The sequence below is a fragment of the Pimephales promelas genome, chromosome 21, assembly GCF_988280905.1.
Source record: "Pimephales promelas chromosome 21, fPimPro1.hap1.1, whole genome shotgun sequence".
In the NCBI taxonomy this organism is placed as follows: Eukaryota; Metazoa; Chordata; class Actinopteri; order Cypriniformes; family Leuciscidae; genus Pimephales; species Pimephales promelas.
Window position 1 is genome coordinate 11,964,888 of NC_142789.1, and position 12,261 is coordinate 11,977,148.

At 35.0% G+C, this 12,261-nt stretch overlaps 1 protein-coding gene and 1 long non-coding RNA gene across 3 annotated transcripts; both read right to left on the bottom strand.

Moving 5' to 3' along the window:
* Nucleotides 1–389: 389 nt before the first annotated feature.
* LOC120466759 (uncharacterized) lies at nucleotides 390–6,146 on the bottom strand. The gene is made up of 8 exons (XM_089124957.1): nucleotides 5,219–6,146; nucleotides 5,008–5,114; nucleotides 4,819–4,919; nucleotides 4,565–4,683; nucleotides 2,196–2,308; nucleotides 1,921–2,110; nucleotides 1,134–1,222; nucleotides 390–581 (listed from the first exon to the last, which is right to left on the bottom strand). The coding sequence occupies exons 1-8, from the start codon at nucleotides 5,709–5,711 to the stop codon at nucleotides 441–443; spliced, it is 1,353 nt and encodes a 450-aa protein (XP_088981083.1). The 5' UTR covers nucleotides 5,712–6,146; the 3' UTR covers nucleotides 390–440.
* Nucleotides 6,147–7,249: 1,103 nt separating this feature from the next.
* LOC120470500 (uncharacterized) lies at nucleotides 7,250–9,195 on the bottom strand. 2 transcript variants are annotated; one of them, XR_005620551.2, is made up of 4 exons: nucleotides 8,502–9,195; nucleotides 8,265–8,336; nucleotides 7,848–8,058; nucleotides 7,250–7,654 (listed from the first exon to the last, which is right to left on the bottom strand). It is a non-coding gene; the product is annotated as an uncharacterized LOC120470500 (long non-coding RNA). The 2 variants fall into 2 exon arrangements; XR_016148603.1 differs by lacking the exon at nucleotides 7,250–7,654 and having other exon boundaries at nucleotides 7,695–8,058; nucleotides 8,502–8,664.
* Nucleotides 9,196–12,261: the final 3,066 nt, after the last annotated feature.

Below are 12,261 nucleotides of genomic sequence, written 5' to 3' on the forward strand. Positions count from 1 at the left end.
TATCCTCTGGTGCTCTTGGAAGGGCTGAAAGTTCATAAAAATTGGAAAGAAATCCAAGTCCAGGCACTCAGGGTTACAAAAGTGAAAAAGGCTTTTATTTAACAATATCGAGGGCTAAACCATAAAAAAACAAAAACCAACACCAACGCGTATTGGCCGATACGCGTTGGTGTTTTTTAATGGTTTAGCCCTCGATATTGTTAAATAAAGGCCTTTTTCACTTTTGTAACCCTGAGTGCCTGGACTTGGATTTCTTTCCAATTTTTATGAACTTTCAGCCCTTCCAAGAGCACCAGAGGATACAAGGGACACCAGCAGCGGTAGCAGTTTCTATTTGCTTTTATTTTATGATGGAGTTGAGCTGGATTTTGTCAACTGCGATTCATTCTCCTGTGCTAAGACTTGAATAAAACTATACATTTGAAATGAAGTTTTTCAACTTAAAATGGCATATGGCTGATGTGTTGTAGGGGTGGGTTGTCCAGGGATGCCTTGCAGTAGGGCTTGGGCACAAAAGCTTCATTGTGGGTTGTCCTGAAGTCATGTTTGCTGTGCCAGGGCCTGATATGACAGTTTTTAACCTAGAAAGAGATTAGTACAAGGTCAAGATCAGCTCTAAACTAAGTAAACTTGTAGCAAACAAAGAACTAGCAGACACAAACTAGCACCTTGGCTGCATCTGGGCAAAAAAAGTGAAGCTTAAAAATTCTACAAAAACTACAACCGATGGCCAAATAGTATGTGTATTTTGCGCCTGTGTGAAAGACTACATCAGACTTCCTACTTCCACTAATTTCATTTCGCTGTGTATGAAGCAAAGTGAAGTAGCAGAGTCTGGTATTATCAGGCTAAAAGATAATAACCATAAGGTTGTTGGCAAGGTAATTGAACAACTATTATACTGTACAATCCCCCAAAGTGGGAAAACAGTTCCAGTTTTATGGAGACTTTTAAGTTTTAAAATTACTTATCACATGGTTTTAACCAAACTTTAGCACCACCAGAAGAGCCAATGCCCATCTCACATTTCAAGACAGTGTAAAAACAGACCAATGTCAAGGACAGGAGAATAAATGTGAAACCAGTGAGTTGGAGTTTATCTGCTGTGAAATGTCAATATTGTGAAATGTCACCTGCTGAAGCTGGATAGGGCTCAGTTCCTGTCTTCTAGAGTTCAGGGGGACAAAATCTTGTTGCATAGTTGAAAGCATCTGATCTGGCTCTAAAAAACAAGATCAGAGAAATAATTGACATTATTTTTGGAGTATATTTTTATTTTTTTTTAAGAATGTAATTTCATATTTTCTTTTGGTAGATAATCTAAAATATTCTTGTAGTACCATTTAAATGTTAACTTCTTATAATCTATTAAAAAATCTATTAAATACACACACACACACACACACACACACACATATCTATAAATCTCTCTCTCTCTCTCTCTCTCTCTCTCTATATATATATATATATATATATATATGAAGAGTTCAGATGCAAAAGCCTCTAAATGCCATTTGAAATTTTCTTCTTTAATGATGATTTTTGTCAAACTTGTATATTCAAGTTCAGTAATTTCACTTAAATAACAATTAATAGGTAATTATCATTGCCATTTAAGTGAAATAACTGAACTTAAATATACAAGCTTGACAAAAATCATCATTAAAGAAGAAAATTTCAAATGGCATTTAGATGCTTTTGCATCTGAACTCTTCATATATATATATATATATATGACAAATGCTGAATTGTCAGGTTGATTCAGCATTTTATGTATATATATATATATATATATATATATATATAAATATATATATAAAATGCTGAATCAACCTGACAATATTTGACAATATCCAATGTGAGGAGGTCATTTTAGGTGACTGTCCAATGTGAAAATGCAGGTTAGTAGCCCAAAAGTACCTTGCTCACGCAGCACATAGCTAGGTGGGTAGATGGGTGGCTTGGGACGGTCCACTTCTTTTGATGGGAACTGCTCCTGTGATGTCGTACTGTAGAAACATCCAGCCAGATCAGGCTGCCCAAATTGTACATTGCTTAAAGTCCTGATACCAGATCCGTCCACATGCTCTGGGAACTGAGTGCGGTCTATCTGATAAAGAAAACACTGCTCAGTTAGGAAAGACACACTTTGTATTTAGATCTTCAAGCATGAGGCAAGATGCAACAGGTCACACCTTTGGGAAGAAGCACTGGTTTGTTGTTGACAGTCTCTCCTGGTTGCCCTCAAGTATCTCTCCTTTGAACACAGAGCTGAGGTTCAGGTCTCGGCGCTCAAGGTGAATAGGGCCTGGTGAAAAAAAAAAGAGGTAAAGTTTTAAAAAAAAAAAAGTTATACACTTGATGTATATGTCATACAGTTTTTTTCAGAACCTTGATGTCATTTTTCAAAACTCACAACGGTTATCACTTGTAACACAGGCTGTCTAATGTTCAAAACTTTGCATGGTGCATTCACAATCTTGCACTTGCACAATCATTGGTTCAAAAACAAATTTACTGTGAAATACCATTGAAACATAACTATAGATCCCCCACACACAAGCAACCGATAGTTTCACTGTGTCATTGTTTGTACAATCATTAAATATTGTTGAACAAAATAGGTGATACAAGTTTCATTATGGTACTACATGTACAGTAAATATACATCTCTGTAAAAGTACTGCAGTAGTAGAGAGAATACACACATAGAGGAATCATTGAACAAAGTGTGTGATATATTGATGCAAAACACTACAATCACAACAAAAATATATAATATTATGCTACATCCATGGAAATTGTAGTCGAATTGGTTCATGCTTCACGCTAATAGAGTGCCGAAGTTACGACGTCACTCTGTAGGCCAAAACACGGAAGTGAGTTAGCATTTTAGCATTATGGTTTCCTCGCTCTAAAGCCTATGGGATTTTTGAATGGTTTTTTGCTAAATCGCCTGAAATAAGGTCTGTGGTGAACAAAGCCTCTAAATATTTTCACGTTTTGATCTCTGACATAGAACACACAGTTATAACCTGCTTGTGTTTTTTTAAACTTTATTGTGTCTGATTGTGTTTTTTAAAATCTTTTAAATTTTGGATTAACGTGTAAAGATTATCTTGCTAGACAAAACGTGTAAGGGTCACAACTCTTTGTTAAACACAGATCTTATTTTTTTGCGATTTTCCAAAAGTCTATGGGGAAAATGCATTGCTTTTCGACCGAGGGAACCCATGCGGCGCTAGCATCCGAGTTGTCCTACAAAGTGACGTCATCACTTCGGCACTCTATAGGTATAGCTATACTTTCATGATTTACTGTAAACATGGAAGATGTGTCTGTTTCCATACATTACAACAATGCTTTTTTACTGCAACAGTTACTTATCAGTTTGAGCAGTTGTATCAATTGATAATTAGATCATTGTAAGGAAATGAATAGACACTCATTTGAAATGTAATGTGTGAATTGCCTTTTAAAATAGTAGTACTTTGACGTTAAGTTGTGTCATATTGAACAGGTGATTTATGTTGAATGAACAAATGCTCTAAGTTGTATGTGTATTGTATCCAAGCAATTGAGAAAAGGGTTAAAGTTTTGAAAAATGTGCATTTTGATCATTGGTTGTGAGTTTTGTGTCTAGAGTTGTGAAAAATGACATCAAGGTTCTGAAAATAGTAACAAAGTGATTGTAAAAAAAACTGTAATATGATTTTGTTGATGATTAAGTCTCCATGAAATTCACAAAAGTTAGTCAGGACTATTTGAAATGGCACCATCTGCTGGCTCATGCTGTGCTTTTGCCCTTAACACGCACAAAAAGCCCAGTGAACAGATAAAACTGCCTTTGCATAATAAATAAATGATGGCAAAATTAAATAATTAAGAAATAACAATCTGAAAATGCATTCAAATATAACATTTAATTACAATACGAAGGTAATACTTTAGATTGTTTATAGTTTAAATAGTTGAAGAACATTATATGCAGTGTTGGGTAAGTTACTCTAAAAAAGTAATTAATTACTAGTTACTAATTACCTCTTCAACCGTGTAATTAGATTACTCTCTCTAAAAAGTATTTAATTACTTTCAAAATCCCATATCAATCTCAACCAGCTGAATAATACAAGGATAGACATGAATCTGTTTTAATTCTTTCAAATAAATACTATAAAATTGCATGAATTATCCTTAAACAGACCAAGGTGGAGAAGGTTACATTATAAAAACATACTTTTTAACATCAGACAATACATTTTGATGTTAAACCCACTATTGTTTAATGTCTGATCTCATGACATTTCACACTTTTTTCATACATATTCTGAATTTCAAAGCATACGAATCGCTTTGAGATCGGATTGATCCATACACAGTATTTACCTCAATTACATCAGAAGTAACTGTAATTAAATTACAGATAAATGAAGAGTAATCCCTTACTTTACATTTTCAAGGGAAAAGTAGTTAAATTATAGTAACTAATTACTTAGTAATTAGTTACACCCAACACTGATTATATGGCATAAAAAAAAACATGGTATACAATTATTGTACATACCATATTTGTGTGCAGGAAATTCCTCAGATGATGTTGTTATCCATTTTTCATCAGCATGTTCCCGGAGGTTGATGGGCCGGGATTTATTTATCTTGGGAAGCAGACATTCCCTAGCATAGCTGTTAAAAAAAAAAAAGTTTTAGATTTCCTATCTCATTTACACTGCTCTCAACCATGTCTTATCAAACGTTATTCAAAGCTTTCCTGTTAGGTTGTATACATGTTTTGTGTTTAAGCAGGATGGTTAACAGTACCTGTGGGCACCTGATTGACTGAAAGAGCTGGAATATGTTGTTTGTTTGCCCAGCTTCTTTTCTCGGTCTCCCATCGCTACAGATGAAATCTGAATCCTTTGCTGAACGAAAAAGAGAAAGAAAGATGTTATTGAACTGCAACATTATTGGTTGTCTCTGAAACCACTGCAAATGAGAAAGAAGACTGACCTTTTCTGCAGACAGAAGAGGAGGAGGACACCATCTGTACTGGAACTGCTCATGATAACTGGAACTGAATTCATCCTTTTTGTTCTCTTTCAGAGTTGACCCGACACCTTGTTGATAAAAAGAAAGCATCTTACATCCACTCATAAAATACAAAAGTCAATGGACTGTGAGAGTATTAATGCACAATCACACTTTGGTGTGCAGTGGGTACCTGTGTTCACTGTTTCCTTTGCCCTGCGGTCTGATGACACCTCATGTTTGGTGTAACTGGATCTGTGAGTAGTTTCAGGAAATTTGCTCCCCGGGAGACTTATCCTGACTGAGGTGGTGGGACGAATTATTTTGGCTGCAGACATCGGTAAGGGCTTGAAGTCTGCATGGGTAGCGTTGGTCTCAAAGTCTCCACACCTTTTCTCAGAATGCATTTTAAAGTTGGTTCTCTGCATCGTGCGGTGGGTCATCGTTGGTAGGGTGACAGGGGTTCGTGGATGGGATGTGAAGGACGACGCTGTCTCTGTCTGGTGCTTTCTCTGGCAATTGTTGTCTCCTCGTTGTAAAAGTGTTGAGACGGGCCGAAGTATAACATTTCTTTTCTGAATGGCGGTGTTGTCAAATGGTTTAAAGTGGCTCTTGTTCGTTGTTGTGAACATGTCGTTTGCTCCATCCAAAAAGGGTATATTTGAAATCCTTGACTGAATCATCATTGCGTCGCAAAAAGTAAACGGAGATTTTGATAGAAAGCAAAAATGTGCGATTAAAATCTATTGAAAACTCTAAAAGCAGCTCAAACAAATCTCTCTTCACGCTTGCATGGAAGCATCTGTGATGTCACAGTCACACTTCGTCGCTCCACAATTCCAGCCGATATCGTTCGAATGAAAACAAGTAGAAATGTTTGATATTTACATTGGGTTATGTAATATAAATAAGTATTTAATACATAAAATCATAACATTATTTTACCTCGTTTCATTCTGGCTATTCTTGTCCAAACAGAAACGCAAAGGGGGGCCCCAAAGACTTCAATTTGTTGTGGAGACATTAATTATTAAATGTTTTCCAAGACAACTATAGCGGGTCTCTTGTAGCTCACTCAAGTTATTTGAAGTTGTCGAAGAGGTTTAACACATTTTAGGACGCCCGAACCCTCCACAATTTTTTAATGTAAAATATATGATATCTAGAGCAATACTCTTTTAGGTTGAGGAGAGCTTTTAGTCTCCAGTTAGATGGCAGTATTGGGTCAACTGCAATCAGGCACATTTATAGTTTTTTTTTTAAACTTTCATAAAAGCTTACAAAGACATTTAACATCAAACATAACACAAACAGATATTGGGGGAAACATATATATCTTACATTGTACAGTGTAAAACATTAAATTTTACAAACTATTTATTTTTATTTTAGATGTTTTTATGCACCTATTTCTGATTGAATTCAACGAGTCATGGAATATTTTAAGATCTTTACAAAATAAATTAGGAGGGTTTAATAGACATTAGCTTTATGTATATGAAACTTCCTAAGAAGAATTATTCACTTTAATGTGTTATCAATTATATCTGAGCCAGTATGACAATTTGAGAAGATATAGCCTCATCTGCTCTGATTATTTTGTAGAATGTATCAAAAACCATCATAGATACTTGCTTCCAAAAATCTTCAGAATATTTACAATTACAAAATAAATGTATGAGAGTTTCAGATTCAAGATTACAAAAACATCCCAGATAGCAAATTGGCCTTGGGCCGGATCTGGCTTAATTTCGGCTGAGATTTTGGCCCACATACCGCATGGAATTACGGGCCAAGGTTGGCCCAAGTGCTGTTTGCCGTAAGTCAACCAGATCAAAGCCGTGAGCAAACCAAAACTCGCCCAGAGCTTTGCAGTGTACCCAGATATTACCCAGAACTGGGCCAAAACAACGCCGTACTCCCCATATGTCAGCCAGACAAAAGCCAAACTGCCACCACCTTTAGGCCAGAACTCAGCCACATCTTATCCAGAAGCTGCAGAAAACAGCCATAACTGGGCCAATATTATACCAGAGTCCCCAAAACTGAACCAGAAATTATTCCTGTGTAAAACAAGGTATAATAAAAAAAAATGACACTACAGAAATGCAAAGAACAATATTTTATTGAGAAGGGAAGAAAATCTCAGCCAGATAAAAGGATAAACAACAAAATACAAGCCAATACTAGAGTAAGACAGAACAAAATATAACTATAATTCACATTACAAGAATAATAAAAAGACCGCAATAAATTAAAATGTTAAAAAAATGTGTATGTGGCATTCTTAAATAATGAGATACAAAAATTAACAAAAATATGTTGGCCGAGAGATCTCAAAGTCCTGCAACATAAGAAAACATGCAAACAAGAAAAACACCAGCAAGTCAAGACATCAGTTTCACAACACACATGCTGCAAATACAATGCAAACAATAAATAATAATAAAAATAAAACAATGAACACCATTGTCGAGTAGATATTTGTTGGCCGGACATTTGGAGAGCATTTATGTATTTGGTTGTGTTTTAGCACATGTGATAAAGATGTTCTTATTTTACAGGGTTTTTTTTCTGTTTGCATCCATTTTCTTCTGTTGCAGAATGTTGAGACCTCTCAGCCACCATACTAAAAAGCAACAGAAACCAAGCAATACATTAAATTCATACAAACAGTAAAGCAAAAGTGTAAATGTGTCATGCATGTCACACCACCACTGCTATGACACATGCTATAGTATCCTTACACTAACAGTGAATATATGATGAAAAATACTAAATGAAATCTTACATCTTATTAAAAGTACTAAATGAAATCTTACATCTTATTAATCGGTCATCACTTGAGAGGCTTTTTCTCTGTGGTCTGGGTGTTTCATGATGCCATGGTGACTGTATTGCCTGTCTGTGAGACTGTAAAGTTAAATCCTGTTGCCAGCGATGTTCTGTGAGGTCTTGTGAACTTCTCTACTTGCCATGGCTGCAGTAGCCTCCTCATCGGGGTCATTTTCATCCATTAGTCGCCTGTTTCATCTTTAGGAAAGGTACATTTTTTTAATGATTACTAAATTTGATTAAGAAAGTGTGGTATGGTCATGTAAAGACTATTCAGTGACAAATTCCCTTTTTGCAATTCAAAAAGAAATGTGCATTATAATGTGTTAAACTGCACAAATATATAAGGACCTGTAAGAAAGGTCTATGTTAATGAATTAACGTTAAAAAATAATCAATCTTACTTTATTTTCCGTTTTGGTGGCCTCAGAAAGATCAGCTGTTGTTCAGCAAGAAGCAGCTTCCGATGTTCTTCACTATGTTAATTTTCAATGAAAAACAGAATTCAAACATCAATTCTATTTCCTCTCCAACTTAAAAACAAATAAAATTCAACCACACAAACCCCCCAAAAATCGTATCTAGTAATGCGCTATAGATTAAAATCCACGTGTTAAGATAGTGAAAAACTATAAACTTACCTTGATCATGTATTAAAACTTCAAAAGATAAAACCAACACAGCGTGAATGTCGAAGTTAGAACAACTAACTTAGTTATTTGAATTTCACCGCGACTGCGTTGAGTTGCTGAATAGCTGCTACGCAACTTCCGGATCCTCTGGTAGGCGGGATGGTGTCACTTGGTCCATTCTGGGAAAAGTAGTCTTTTTGCAAAGCGGATTTAACACTGTACATGTAAATCAACTACAATTTCCATGATGCATTGCAAACCAGATTGTATCAGCAGCCACAGACGTCGCATCGACTGCCGCGTGGTTTGCTCACACTGCTCTAAAAACACGCAAGTTTCCCGGAGATTTTTAAAAACAGAACCACGTTTTATTTAACCGATTTCAATGGTTTACGTGGAGAACATAAATGTTTCTTCTCCAAATACTTACAATAGGCTATGTATAGGCTATTTTATGGAGATTATATAATTTTTTTATTGAGGAATTGTGAAAACTCAAAGCATGGGTGGTTTTTGCTTCAAAAAATCATAGTTTAACCATGGGTTTTTGTAGTACATCTGTAGGCTACCTAATAAATTCCACAAAAAGTGAATTGTTGTGTGTGTGTGTGTGTGTGTGGCATATTGATTACCATTTGGATAACCACAAAGTACTCTTTCAGTTCCATTCAATCTTTTGTCTATGCTGCAGACTGAACCATTTGTCTTCAGTCATTTTGCAAGCATCTTTTTTTTCTCCATTCTGCAATCTGCACATTATCACCTCCTTAACCCCCCCATTAAAATAATCTTGCCAATAGAATAATCAAGGCTTCTTTCCTTAACCTGCCTACTTATGTGTAAAAGAGAACAATTTGCATACATATCTATATGTATTTTTTAACTAGGTCTATAACAAACTTATTTCATTTTATTATTTTTAACAAAATTAACCCTATTTATGAGGTTGCATTATAATTATGTCTAAAATATGAACCAATTTAACACCACATCTTACACGGCTATTTTACAGTACAGCACTTTCATGAGGTCTGTTATTTGCTCAGCCAACCAAAACCCAACCAGATCTCAGCCAAAAATGTCCTTATTCTGGCAGACCGAACTCAAGCCAAAGCTTAGCCAAACAGATACAATTTGATTTGTTTCTTTTGGTTAGCCAGACTCCAGCCAGAGCTTAGCCTAGTACTGTTTGACACAAAAAAACAGTGCCAGAATTAAGCCAGAAGTGCCGAATATAAGCCAGACTCGGCCCAGACTTTGTTGCTATCTGGGATGTGGTGAGAAGTCTTTTTTTTTTACACTTATTAAGAAATGCATTACAGGGATAACACCTGTATTTTGAAATGAGTTTCCTTGACCTTATTTGGCTGTAAAAATGTATTACTTGCAGACCAGATTGTCTCAGAAGAGGGCATAGAAAAAGAAAAGAATGGTTTCCATTTCAGAATTGCTTTAGGGTAGCAACTGATATATTGATTAAGACACTTTCTGATGTAAGAATTGTTACACTTCATATCCAAAATATTAACACATCCAGAATCTGCTGCAAAAATGAGATGCGCTTTCACAAGCTGAAATTTAATGGAAATGTTTTTAACAATCATATGGTAATCTCTACATGTAGATTCAATCCCTGAGAGAGCAAGAAATTGTTGTTAATTGATAATAAAAATTAAATCTCACCATTACAATTTAATAACTCAGAAAAAAAATAATTCCCTCATCAAATCATTCTTTTTTTATATAATTTTTCTTTTAGGTAATACATACTGGTTATTTATTCCATATTATACATGTGTGAGGGGAGAAATTGTGTTTAAAGGCTATTTACATGCATCTAGTGATTGCTTGTGAAAATTAGATACTTTTATGGGAAATTTACTACATTTAAAGTCACATGATAATAAAAAGTTTAACACACCACACTTTTCAAAAAACAAATTAGTCATTTTTGCTTTATTGAAACACATTGTAAAATTATTTTCAACTCTTTCATGTGGAGATTTATTGATTATATGCCTAATCTTTTCTCTGATTTACTCTGATTAACAAAAAGGCCAGAGGCATTTGAAAAATGTTTTAATGCCTCTAATATAACGGGGACTTGTCTTTTATCCTTCAGGAAAATACATGTATCATCGGCCAGTTGACTGGTTAAAATAGCGCGGCCTGCTATTTGGATGCCTTTGATATTCAAACAAATCACAATAAAGGTTAAAGGGTTAGTTCACCCAAAAATGAAAATTCTGTCAGTATTTACTCACCCTCATGTTGTTCCAACCCTCTATGTGTTTATTTGTTTTGTTCAAACAGATCTCATTCCCCATTGACTACCATAGTATGTTTTTTTTCTATGGTAGTCAATGGGGAATGAGATCTGTTTGATTAAAACATTCTTCCAAATATCTTGCTTTGTGTTCAACAGAACAAATATAAACACATAGAGGTTTGGAACAACATGAGGGTGAGTAAATGCTGAAAGAATTTTCATTTTTGGGTGAACTAACCCTTTTAGAAGCTCTGCAACCAAAAGAAACAAAAAAGGAGAAATAGGGCAGCCCTGCTAGATGCCTCTCCCAATGACACATTATGTATGTCATTATAATGTACATTTATACAGGGTCTGAAAAGTTTTCATAAATTTTGGACCGAAGCCAAATCGTCCTAAAGCATCATACATAAAGGTATGCTTTAATGTATCAAATGCCTTGTAGAAATCTAAGAACAAGATCAGTGCATCATCATTAACTATCTCGGAGTAATCTAAAAGATCTAAAACAAGACCAATATTATTTGAAATGTGTCGACCTTTAATGAAGCCAGATTGTGTGAATGAGAACTTCTTCTAAGCAAGGTTTTAGTATAGCATAGCTGCAGCTAATATACTATATACATGGAGCATTTACTGCAGCTAATATTTTGTAATCAGAATTAAGCAACGTTATAGGGCGGCAATTATCTAAAAAATGTTTATCTTTATTTGGTTTAGAGATTAAGGTAATAAGACCTTGCTTCATCGATGCGGGTAATCATATTTAGCCGAGTATCATGCATCATTCTACAACGAAGCACATTTCTTTAAAAAAAAAAAAAAAGCTACTAAAAAACATAGCAAGCAACACTGCTTCAAAATGCACCATAACTATCATAATTCAATTTTATCCTGAAACTAATGGTGAAGCAATCAGTGCAGCACTTTTTTTTTATTAACTCCATAAACTGTCATAAAGGCTATCTTGGGAGGGTTTGGGGTTGGAAAACAAACGTAAAATGAAAGGACGTGTACACATGAAGCAAATACTTTTATTGGGAACTCATATAAAACCAACAATAACAGGCACACAATAGAAAAATAGTATATGTGCAAATGTCTTTGAGGTTACAGGGCAGCTGTCCAAGCGATGAAACATCAACAGTTAAAGTGAATGTTTAGGCTAAAGACATGTTTTTATAAAGAGGTAAAACTAAATATATAAAGGTATGTATAAAGATGCATGCTGACGTATTGAAAACTAGTATTCTATAAAAACTCTTAAAGGGATAGATCACCCAAAAATGAAAATTCTGTCAGTATTTACTCATCCTCAAGTTGTTCCAAACCTCTGTGTGTTTATTTGTTCTGCTGAACACAAAGGAAGATATTTTGAACAATGTTTTAATCAAACAGATCTCAATCCCCATTGACTACCATAGTGTGTATTTTTTCCTATGAAAGTCAATGGGGATTGAGATCTGTTTGATTAAAACATTCTTCCAAATATCTTCCTTT

Coding starts and splice junctions, on each gene's coding strand:
- LOC120466759 (XM_089124957.1), bottom strand. CDS start 5,711: ATGATGATTCAGTCAAGGATTTCAAATATACCCTTTTTGGATGGAGCA. Junction 2,111..2,195: donor ACCAGTGCTTCTTCCCAAAG/GTGTGACCTGTT, acceptor TTTCTTTATCAG/ATAGACCGCACTCAGTTCCC. Junction 582..1,133: donor GCCCTATCCAGCTTCAGCAG/GTGACATTTCAC, acceptor ATCTCTTTCTAG/GTTAAAAACTGTCATATCAG.